The 12,693-nt window shown below is 35.9% G+C and overlaps 1 protein-coding gene across 1 annotated transcript; it reads right to left on the bottom strand.

Annotated features, from left to right (window-relative positions):
* Positions 1 to 5,835: 5,835 nt before the first annotated feature.
* On the bottom strand, positions 5,836 to 7,076 carry LOC126977979 (110 kDa antigen-like). The gene is made up of 2 exons (XM_050826704.1): positions 6,457 to 7,076; positions 5,836 to 6,420 (listed from the first exon to the last, which is right to left on the bottom strand). The coding sequence occupies exons 1-2, from the start codon at positions 7,034 to 7,036 to the stop codon at positions 5,891 to 5,893; spliced, it is 1,110 nt and encodes a 369-aa protein (XP_050682661.1). The 5' UTR covers positions 7,037 to 7,076; the 3' UTR covers positions 5,836 to 5,890.
* Between the last annotated feature and the right edge of the window lie 5,617 nt (positions 7,077 to 12,693).

Here is a 12,693-nt window from a genome sequence, read left to right as displayed (position 1 = left end):
ATTACAGTTTATCTAAATATTATGTTAAAATTAAAATTAAGTCCAATACAAAACAACAGCATTTACTTCTTATAAATTTTAGTACATTTATTTATAAATGTTGTAAACCCAATTGCAGCAATGTCGAAGTCTAGTATTTTATTTAGGTAATCATTATATACTCTTGCCATTCGCTCGATTGGAGAATTTTTACCCAGGTTTGTATTTACTTTCATTTGTGCAAAAAATGGACGTTGGCTTCGAGGGGCTCTTCACATTAATACACGATTTCGTCAGCAAGTCTGGGCTATCAATTAAATTGTGAAACAGTTTATGTAAAAACTTTAAATCTAACAATTTACGCCTCTCTTCCAAACTCTGTATTTTAAAGAACTCAAGCCGGCTACAGTAGCTGTCCAGTATTCTGGGTTTATGAAATTTATAAGTTAAATGTCGTAAAAATGATTTTTTGAATACTTTCTATTCTTTTGATGTGGATTTTATAGCACGGGGACCAGACTTGACAGCAATACTCCAGCTTGCTTCGTACAAGGCTTAATAGCCTTGTATGTGTGATAGTGTAATAAGAGTAGCTGGCTTCTTAAATTATCTGGACCAGTTGCCTTCCTTCTTCGTAACATTTGATCAAAATATTGCCCGGCCTGAGGGAAAAAACTGGTCACCTAGCAGTGAGATACATTAGATCTTAGAAACTCTTTCATCTTCATTGGATTCTCACATAAATGTCATCCTGTTTTCACACTCCTCTACTGCTTTATTTAAGAATAAGTTAAAACAACAATTACTGTCCTTACCTTAAACCTTGTTTCATTATTATATCCACTAGTATGTCTGTCTTTGCCTTGATTTATATAATACTAGCTGACCCAGCAAACGTATTGCCATATAAAGTGATTAAAAAAAATGTTAGGTATGCAACCGATTTTCAGACCTACCAAATATTATATCGTACTACAATTATTGTATTCGATTGCCATCTTGCAACCCTATTGCGGATCTGTGGATGGAATAGAATATTATAAAAACAGCGATACAAAAATAGATGTTAATGTTAATTTTATGCTGTATTATAAAAATAAAACCAAAAATTAAAAAAAATAGTGTAGGGGTGGGAAATAGATGTTGTCCGATTCTCCACCCTAGCCGATATGCACGCTGAGATTCACGAAAATCGGTTGAGCCGTTTCGGAGGAGTTCAATTACGTACACCGTGACACGAGAATTGTATATATATAAGATTATGTATTCGCCTAAATATTCTATTGTTTACTTATCTTGTCATGTTTGTAGAATTGTATTATTTTGTGTTCTTAGTGGAACTATTCTAAGATATATCCAATTTGCAATTTTTATATTTTATATAACTTCATTTTTTAGTATGGTGATGTATCTGTTTCTTTCCTTAACAAATAAAGAAATCCTAGTCTCAATTGGATTGTCGCTCCAGACTGTCGGGTAAGATTATCCTGAATTCTGACCAGTCTGTCACATCGCAGGAGTGACTGGCACGGGCTGGGATTGCTGTTAAGATTGATTAGGTAGTTCTTGAGCTAATGCAGTGCAGCAATTGTTGAAAAACTGCAATGTTAAAGAACTAGGATAACAACAGAAGGAGCCGACATTTTAGTAAATAATTTGAATTTAAACAAATCCTTCTTTTCTATTACTTTTTTTATTTAATGAATAAATATATTTTTGTTTCATATTTGTTTTTCAATACCACTTTTTTATATAATTTGTCGAGCACACGACCATCTCCTCTTCAACTCCATCATCTGTACGTAACAGCGATACGGTAACCATAACACACAATATGATCAGATTCTGATGAAAACTCTACATTTGATACGGAGTCACGTTTCATCGGATCTGGAAATGCCGAATGTTGTGTTCACATGGCACATCTTACGATACCGTATCCAACAGTCCCGAATCGGGGCCCGTAATCCATGTGAACACACGATTCGCGGTTTTTGCAAGAATGCGCACAAGAGCCCCTCATTGCAACCTTGAGCCTGTCTTGCTTTAATAAATAGAATTATCAATATCAGCGTCGTCGAAAAAGATTGTGGCTAAGCCAAGCCCAGAATATGTAATAGACATAGTACAAAGATGATGTAAAGTTGGGGCCTTTACAAATCTAATGCGACAGTTGAAAAATGATCACCATTTTTCTACAACTTTAGAATCATTATACCAACATTTGCTAATCTATTCACCTATTCGGTCTGAAGATCCAGCAAATAACCGAATCTAGATTTCATTGTATAGTATGGACGCATGTATTGAATGCGCTATACGACTGCACCGGACCCTACATTTTGCAGTAGGTGCCAAATTCTTTCTTTCTTGCGATATGTATTCGGTTTCCAATTCCGGCAAATAACCGCATTTACACCTGCTTTTATCCTACGAATTCGTCAATTTTTGTTCTGTTTCATATTCATTGCTCTCAGACGCTAGTAATTCCATTTCTTCGTATTTGTTAATAGAATAATCAAGACAAAATGGAATGGAATAACAAGTGACACTGTGGGAGAAGAAACGGCGCAAGAAAGTCAAAGTCAAAGTCAAAGTCAAAATATCTTTATTCATTGAGATCATATTTGATCATTTTGAATCGTCAATTTAAGGTTTCTTATAATAATAAGAGCTACATAATGTAGTTTGTAAAAATAATACATATACTTATACTCTAGAAAATTATAATATATATTTTGTTTTATTAAGACAGAGTTAGAGCATGTTCATTCCCAAGCATTTTTATCATCTAAGTAATCCGATATTTTATAGTATGCTTTTTTATAAAGTTTCCCTTTAATTGAATTTTTAAATTTGTTTATTGTCAGATTAAGCATATCACTTGGGAGTTTGTTATAGAAGCGTATACATTGCCCTTTAAATGATTTATCAACTTTATGGAGCCTGGTAGTGGTAACAGCAAGCTTATCTTTATTCCTAGTATTAAACTTATGACAATCGCTATTTTTCTTAAACAAGTTAATATTCCTGTGCACATACATCAGATTTTCATAAATATATTGACAAGTGACGGTCATTATACTTATCTCTTTAAATTTTTCACGGAGTGATTCTTTGGGACCCATATTGTAAATTGCACGTACAGCCCTCTTCTGCAGCACAAAGATGATGTTAATATCTGCAGCACTTCCCCACAGCAGTATACCATAAGACATAATGCTGTGAAAGTAGCTGAAATAGACTAGTCTAGCTGTGGCTACATCTGTATAGAGACGGATCTTTTTAACTGCGTATGCTGCAGAACTGAGCTTCTTCGACAATGTATTAATATGAGGGCCCCACTGAAGCTTATTATCGAGGGTTATACCTAGAAATACAGTGGTGTCCACGAGAGCTTATTCTTCGTTTTTAATAATAATATTAGCTTTTACTTGTTTCACATTTGGTAGTATAAATCTAATACACTTTGTTTTATTCTCATTAAGTAGAAGATTATTAATATAAAACCACTTTACTACCTTCGAGATTGCATTGTTTACATCGTCGAAAACGTTTTGTTGTCGCTTAAGTTTAAATAAAAGTGACGTGTCATCTGCAAACAACACAACCTCATGATCGTCCCTCACAAAATGCGGTAGATCATTTATGTATACTAAGAATAAAAATGGTCCAAGTATTGAGCCTTGTGGCACACCTAAATTAGCTGCTGATCCTGGGGATCGCTTTCCATTCACGTCGACTCTTTGGACTCTATCACTCAAATAGGAAGAGAGAAAATCTAAAGCAACATCCCTAATACCATAGTGGTGTAGTTTCCTGATCAATGTGTCATGGTGTACACAGTCAAATGCCCTGGACAAATCACAGAAAACGCCCAGAGCATCGTAAGATTCTTCCCAAGCATCAAAAATGTGTGATATCAACTCGACACTAGCGTCAATGGTTGAACTACCCCTAGTAAAACCAAACTGTTTACAATGCAATAAATTATGCGAATTAAAGTGCCTTAACAATTGATTTAAAATTATTTTTTCAAAAATTTTACTAAATGTTGGTAAGACAGAGATAGGTCTAAAATTACCAGGGTCAGAACAACTACCTGATTTGAAAAGTGGAGTTATTTTACTGTGTTTCATTAAATCAGGGAACACACCACAGTCGATACATTCATTGAAAATTAATGCAAGTTCGGGTGCAATCATATCAATTATTGGTTTTACAACGGTAATAGAAATGCCCCAGAGGTCTGTTGATTTCTTAACATTAATAAGTTTAAAAGCACTAATGATATCATCACTATTAATATAGTTATATTTGAATTGAGATTTGCACTCCGACACGTTTTGTTTTAATAGAGATTCTGCTATTAGGGGAGAGGAGTTTAAAGATGATGTAGTAGAGATTGGAATGTCTGTAAAAAAATGTTCAAACGCTATAGCTACTTCCTCATCCAGATGAATGGCTGTATTGTTAATTTTCAAATTAAATTTCTTATTACTCATTTTGACTCTTCCAGTCTCATTATTAATAATTTTCCAAGTGGATTTTATTTTATTTTGACTATTTTTAATTTTTGAGCTTAGGTAACGCGATTTTGCTTCAAGACAAACATTTTTAAAAAATTTTGAATAATTTCGAACTTTTTCTTTAAACTCCTCACTACAATTATACTGCTTTTCACCATAAAGTTCATACAATTTTAGTCTACTTTTATATATGCCTGCTGTAAGCCCAGTCACAAAACTTTATGGTGTCGGTGACCATAATAGACCTGGCTGTAAAAATGGAATTGAATGCATTACTAAATTTATTAAAAAATATTTCGTACATCTGATTTGGATTATTGGTGTCATATTGAAATGGTAGTATAGATGACAAATTCAATTTCAGTTTTTCAAGTCTATCCATGGTCATAGGTACATAGGTAATTTTTCGCTTACAAGGGATTTTTGTTTTAATTTTTAGTTTTATAAATTGGCCGAGATGGTCAGACGGAAGGTTACAAATTAATTTCTTATTTATAATATTAGCATTTGCATAAATATTATCTATACATTTGGCCGAAGTGGCAGTTATCCGAGTAGGCTCCATAAATTGAGGCATCAAGCCAAAAGATTGAAATAAATTAATTATTTTGGTAGTATCTGAATTATTTTCTAATATATTTACATTAAAGTCACCACATGTTATAATATTTTTATTTGAATTTGATATTTTATGTAAAATTTCTTCCATAATTTTTTGAAAAATGTCAAATGAAGCAGAAGGCGGGCTATATACGCATATAACTATGAACTGCTTCAACTCTACACAGGCTATTTCAATGTGTCTTTCTACAGAGAGATTAACAATATCCAAGCGTTCCTTAGAGTGTATTTGTTTATTAATTAATATTAATGAACCACCACATTCGGCCCCCACTCTGCAGAAAGAACTACCAACTTGATGATTACTAAGATTAAACATGACCTCATGACTTTTTAGAAAATGTTCAGTAATGCACATAATGTCTATGTTATTTGAGTTCAAAAATAGTTCCAGTTCTAGTATTTTGCTTTTAATTCCTTGAATATTTTGATGTACCAAGTATATATATATATGATATTTAACATTTTTACTATTAATTAACAGTTTATTCTTTGGCTTCGCAATGCTAGAGACTTCCTCTATTGAGAAAGTCTCCAAGTATTGTGTTTTACTCTATTTCGAAAAGATATATATATACAATTTTGTACTTATTTCATTGCTATGGCTATAATGATAATCCAAGTAAGTTTTCCTGCACTGCGTATATTGTGATTATTTTCGCTTGAAAGCGGCTAATCCGACATAGATGCAAATAGGAAACAGACATAGTGTATATTCGGTTTGTTTTATTATAAGATTACATTTATTTAACTAACATTATTTAGTTGAGTTGTTCAGGGAGGTTGGCAGCAACGTCAGGAATGATGGGATCGGCAACGCTGATGGGCTCAGTTTCGAATCCCTCAACGACGCTGACTGGTTCAGGAATGATGTGGACACCTTCTTCAACGAGGGCTGGCTGGGGGTTGATGACGTGTACATCTTCGATGGCTCCAGGGATTGTTTCCAATTGTTCGACGGTGACTGAGTTGGAGCTAGAGTCAATGTTTACGATGACCTGGACTAGGGGAGTGTTAAATTGGGAAGGAAGACCAGCGGGTCCGACGGGCGTTCCAGGTACAACGAAGGCTGGTCCGATGTTGATTCCTTCATATTCGGGCTCAACTGCGGGTCCAACATTGATTTCTTCTGGTTTAACAACTGCGGGTCCAACTTGGATTTCGTCTGGTTTGACAAGTGCGGGTCCAACACTGATATCTTCTGGTTTGACAAGTGCGGGTCCAACACTGATGTCTTCTGGTTTTACAACTGCAGGTCCGACACTGATGTCTTCTGGTTTTACAACTGCAGGTCCGACACTTATGTCTTCTGGTTTGACAACTGCAGGTCCAACTTGAATTTCATCTGGTTTGACAAGTGCGGGTCCAACACTGATGTCCTCTGGTTTAACAAGTGCGGGTCCAACTTGAATTTCGTCTGGTTTGACAATTGCGGGTCCAACTTGAATTTCATCTGGTTTGATAATTGCGGGTCCAACTTGGATTTCGTCTGGTTTGATAATTGCGGGTCCAACTTGGATTTCGTCTGGGTTGATAATTGCGGGTCCAACTTGGATTTCGTCTGGGTTGATAATTGCGGGTCCAACTTGGATTTCGTCTGGTTTAATAATTGCGGGTCCAACTTGGATTTCGTCTGGGTTGATAATTGCGGGTCCAACTTGGATTTCGTCTGGGTTGATAATTGCGGGTCCAACTTGGATTTCGTCTGGTTTAATAATTGCGGGTCCAACACCGATTTCACCTGTATTAATTCCGAGTATGTCATAAAGCATTTGTTCGAGAGCTGCAGCAGTGGCGGGGTCAGTGCTGGGGCTGTGGATGGCGTTCATGATCTCTTCGATCTCAGCAAAGTCGACAGGGGCGGCGGTCACAGCCGCGACCAATGCGAACAGAATTAGGAACTTCATTTTTCTCTCTGAAAGTATTCAAGAACTGTTAATATACAAAGACAATGTATATGATGGTATACTGCCTGACAATCATTTACCCTAACAATATAAAAGTGTTAAAAAGAAAATTCATTAGCAGAACATAGAATCGTTAATTCGATATAGTAGCATGGGAGATTTCATCATTAACAATCCTTATTAGTATTAACTACGGAACTAACATAATTCAAATTCAAATATTAAAAATATTTTTCGACTTTACAACGGATTTAAACCCGTTGAAATAGTATACTAATTTATATAAGCGAGAATGCTTTTCAATGTGAACACGTTTTTACTTACTTTTGTACTTGATTACTATAACAATAATAACTTTTGCTCGGTATTATATACTAAAAATTTATCTAATAGTGCGGACATGAATATTGTCTCAAATTATTATTTATGAAATAGGATTAAGCAATAAGGAATACCACGATAATTTGTTTTATGACGATATTGATTGACTGATATCATAATTTACTATTTTCTTTATTCGTATCAGTGGTGTAGATGTACAACCCTTTTCGTCATCAATGATATTGAAGTAACCGTGTTAGTTTGCTCTGTGCTTCCCCGGGTCATAAAAAGAATAGGGAAATCCCAGGCCCAAGGTTATCGTAGGAGGTGACAAAGATTATTTACCAGTGGAAGGCTCTCTTGCACAAGCTGCCGGCTAGATTATGGGTATAACAACAGAGCCTTTTTCTGCCTTGTAGTAGTAATGTATATGCATTATTTTGTTTCGTTCTGAAGGGTGCTGTAGCTTGTTAAATTACTGGGCAAATGACAACTTCTTATGTCTCAATGTGACGAGCGCAATTGTAATGCCACTCAGAATTTTTGGGTTTTTCAAGAATCCTGAATCACCATCAGCTGAACGTCCTGCTCGTCTCGTCTCTAACAACGAACAAAATAGTTTTAAAATTTTGACATTCAATAGTGTCATTCCCTTAACCTACAAAGTGATTTTGATTTCATTTGAATACAAACGCTACCTTCGTGTGTTTATTCACACTATAAAATAATCACTGGCAAATAAGAGGTGTTTACGAGAAGTTTTCTCCATTAGAATGCTAAGGGTATCTTAAGGTATTTATTTTGGTATTATTTTGTATTATTTTGGTTAAAAGCGGCCGACATTTATGACATGAAACAACTTTTCCAAGCACATCTTCTTCTTCTTCGTGGCACCCTTGGCCGAGCGGTCGTGGTCATCACTAAGTGACGGGGGCAGATGTGATTTGCCTCACTAGCAATCGCTCCTTTTCCCTGCTGGCCAACAGTCTGGTACACTCGGTCAATACAACCGCCCACAGCAGGCTTAATTTGGTCGGTCCATCGCATGAGCAACCTTCCTCGCCCTCTGGTGCCCTCCACTTTGCCCTGCACGAGAAGGCACTCGATGGACTCGCTCTCGCGCCGGGAGACGCCCAAGCTTTTCAAGCCAAATTTTTCAATTTTGAAAATGGTATTGGTTGAGGATAAGACTGAAAATGTGCTTGGGGAGTTAGGAGCTATAATAAAATAAAATGATTTAGATATTACTGTCATTAGCTGAAATTATGTTTGGATTACTGCAAAACGATTAAAAGACTTAAAATTTGTAGAAACAGATTTGGTTGTAGTAATCAATATCGGCATGGTGCTGATAAACAAAATTGAAAGATGGATTAGAATAGGTTAGCTATTAAAACAATAAAAGATAGTAAAGGAGTAATAAATTCAGCACCCACGATTACTTAATCCTGTTGTAAATCAACAAATTATATATTTGATACACTTCTGTATAGGTAGATTATTGTTATGATAAGAACATGCCTGATACCGAAGCGTGCGTGTTTATGAAACTGTAGTTATTTCATTTATTATATTGATGTTAACAAGTATTTATCAAAGGCAAGCGAACTTCCGTGAAATCACCCGCAAGTACATAATTGTTTTGTACCTGTGCATAGGTTCAGAATAGAAATGAATCAAATGAAATCAGGATGTGGATCAGGTCTTCCCCGTAAGAGGATTTGTAGACTTGGAGAAGGCTTACGATAAAGTCATCCAGTGGTAAATTAATTGGGGAGAATCTTGGCCATTTGTGGTGTGAATAACGTACTGAATCAAGCTCTGTAGTCACTAAATAGTGATTGCAAAGCTTGCCTCATGATGAAAAAAACGCACGCTGATTGGTTTTGTATTCACTGTGGTGTTGGTTTTTCAATCTATTCATCAACATTGCCTATATATCTACGAGAGGTTCAATGGGACTTTCAAATGAATGAATGAATTTATTTCAAGAAATAAACATTTTAATTGTTGCCTCTCAATATATTCTTCGTAATTTTATGTTCCTATATATTCCTAGGTACACTGGCTAATTTTCTAGAAAGTTACTCCTCTACAAGAGGCATCCTCAGTAGATGTTGACTCGCCAAAGGAGACGAGTCTTTTGTAGAGCGATGCTTTTACAATACGATCCCCGAAAATGTTAAAAAGAATATGTTACGAAATACAAAAGATTTAAAAAAAAACGTTCATGTTACCAACGAATGACTACTGATTTGGAATAGAGCGACTGCCCTCGGGCTAATTAATAAGAAATTTTATTGTACGAAATAATATTGCGATGAAATATTATAAAAAAAATATTTTCGAATGGATGGTTTTTCGTTCAATAAGTGATTTTTAATACTATTTAAATATTTTTTTTTATATTAATTTGAATGGTGTCACCTTAAAGTGTATGCTGATGATCTAGTTATTAAATCATCATCGTTGGAGGAACTCCAGAAGATGGTTAAGGAATTGTAATCCATAGTATTGCTGCTACGAAATAACATGACGTATGAATTCTCTATGAAGCGCCTTTTGATGGGCTTAAATTTTACGAACATTTACCATTGTATTTTATATTTTTTTACACTATCAAAAAGTAGTGTTAGGGTTTGTAATCGATTACAGTTTGATATTGTTCATAGATGTCGCCCTAAGCCATCAAGGACGCATTATCTAAGTTTATTATAGAACTGTGACCTTACTTATTATGTAACTGGTGAATATACGATTGGTACGCCCCTATTAAGTGTTTTAATACCTAAGTTAGTGGGATATTTGTGGGATTTGTACAAGTAGAGATTTTGACGAACAGAAAACAATCCAATTTTTTTAAAAAGCTGATATTTTGCCGGGTGAATTTTTGATTAAAAATAATCACTTTCGATATTTGAGTCAAAATAAGGTAAAAAAATAAATATTTCAATCCTTACAATCCTCCAACAAATTACATTGTATTTGGGACATAGAAAGGTAAATTTTCACCAAATTTCGGGAAAAAAAAATGATTTTGGAAAAGATAAAAATAAAAAACCAAAAACTTGGTTTTTTGAATTTTTCACATAACAAAATTTATGTGAAAAAATTGTTTAAACATAAATTGTAGATCTTTTTATTACCTACAACTTTGCCATTTGACTTATTTCCATAGGACTTGCAGTTTTGCCGGAAAGCGTGATAAACCGTTTTTTACCCTTAATCATCCCCTCCCTTTCCACTTCCCGACCTCAGATCGCCCGTAATTAATTTTTCCTTTCATTTTTGTTATATTCTCTTCCATTTCCAATGGGTTTCGTCCTACTATTATATTTTTTGGTTTCAAAAATTATCGACACTAGTCTATAGTAATATAAATGATAAGAAAACAAGGGCGTGAATTGCTCTAAGGACACAAGATATTAAGTATATTTTTTTCAGATAAATCATTAAATAAAAAAAGAATTGTGTGGTTTTATGAAACCACGGTAAAAGTATAATTTATTTTCACAATCTAGACATTTAACTAATAATTTTTGGAATAATTATTCCACTAAGCGTATAAAAATCGCTTTATTATTAATATTTAAATCAATTATAGCTTATTCATCAAAATTGTTCACATTATAGACATTTAACTAAAAATTTTAGGAATAATATTCCATTAAGGCTATAAAAATCGCTTTATCAATCTTAATTTTATTCTTGGAAAATTGGAATGATAATGGGAAATAATAAAAAGTAGACTAAGTCTCCAACTAATATTTTTATTGAACTCTGTGTTGCTCTGCCCTGCCCTGCCCTGGTTAAAAATATTGATTGAAAAGGATTACATTAAACACTAACAAACAACATTTACACTGACAAAAAAAACAAAATAGCGTGGAACACTGGCACAAATGAGTATTAGTCTATACTGTCACACTACACGGTCAGCTGCTGCGAACTATAGGCCCCGCCCGACCGTCACGCGACATGCAACACACAGACGAAAAAAAATGAGACGATGTAATAAAAGTTACAAGAGTATAATAATTATAATAATATATACACATCCGTTTTATTATTTGGTGGAGTTCTCGGGCATAGCTGTTTGGCTAGTCGTTACCTTCGTTAAGACGAGCGATGTAAGCGATAGCGGTTACATGCGTCATGCTTCTCCAGAACTGGCGCCGCTTGTGGTGCTAGGTTAACCCTGGTCCTTGTCTTCAGAGACGTTTCGTGATATATTATATATTATATGTTTTGATTTTATCATCATCATCGTCATTTCAGCCGGAAGACGTCCACTGCTGGACAAAGGCCTCCCCCAAATACCGCCATGACGATCGGTCCTGCGCTGCCCTCATCCATCCTACTCCGGCGATCTTGACCAGATCGTCGGTCCATCTTGTGGGTGGCCTACCAACACTACGCCTTCCGGTACGTGGTCGCCATTGGAGGACCTTACTGCCCCAACGGCCATCTGTCCGCCGAACTATGTGCCCTGCCCAGTGCCACTTCAGTTTCGCAATTATTTGGGATATGTCGGTGACTTTGGTTCTCCTACGGATCTCCTTTTCTAATTCGATCTCGCAGGGAAACTCCGAGCATAGCCCTCTCCATTGCCCGCTGAGCAACAGCGAGCTTCCTCATAAGGCCCACAGTTAGCGACCACGTCTGTGTTCGTATGTGCGTATGTCATCACTGGCAGCACACATTGGTTAAAAACCTTCGTCTTCAGACACTGTGGTATTTTGGACAAGAAGATTTTACGGAGCTTCTCGAACGCTGCCCATCCGAGTTGGATTCGACGAGTGACTTCTTTTCCAAAATTGGACCTGCCCAACTGGATTATTTGTCCAAGATAGACGAACTTGTCAACAATTTCGAGAGTACAGTTCCCAACTGTTACGGGAGTAGGTGTGACATGAGCATTACACATGATCTTCGTCTTGTCCATGTTCATTTTGGGAAGCTGTATTGAGGCCATCGAGCATATGGCTTAAGTCCTCCATGGTCTCTGTACGAGATACGACTATGAGAAAGCCTTTGATTCGATCGAGATCTGGGCGGTGCTTCGGTCTCTTCAGAGGTGGCACATTGATTATCGATATATCGAAGCATTGAAGTGTTTGTATGATAACGCCACCATGTCAGTCCGTCTCCAGTTTTGGATTTATATTCAATGTGCCTATTACTATGCGGTGATCACTCCCAGTTTTCACTGAGATTATCACAGAGACATCATTGAATATATGTCTTTTGGTCGACATGATGAAAACAATCTCATTTTTGGTGGCACCATCGGGGCTGATCCAAGTCCATTTGCGTTGTTCTGGCTTCATTAAGAA

Source organism: Leptidea sinapis, chromosome 46, assembly GCF_905404315.1.
Source record: "Leptidea sinapis chromosome 46, ilLepSina1.1, whole genome shotgun sequence".
NCBI lineage: Eukaryota > Metazoa > Arthropoda > Insecta > Lepidoptera > Pieridae > Leptidea > Leptidea sinapis.
This window is presented reverse-complemented; position numbering and strand designations above follow the sequence as displayed.

Excerpts from the sequence above, each read along its gene's own strand:
- LOC126977979 (XM_050826704.1), bottom strand. The coding sequence starts at position 7,036 with ATGAAGTTCCTAATTCTGTTCGCATTGGTCGCGGCTGTGACCGCCGCC. Across the intron at positions 6,421-6,456 it reads AGATGAAATTCAAGTTGGAC|CTGCAGTTGTAAAACCAGAA; the intron begins CTGCAGTTGTCA and ends TAAGTGTCGGAC.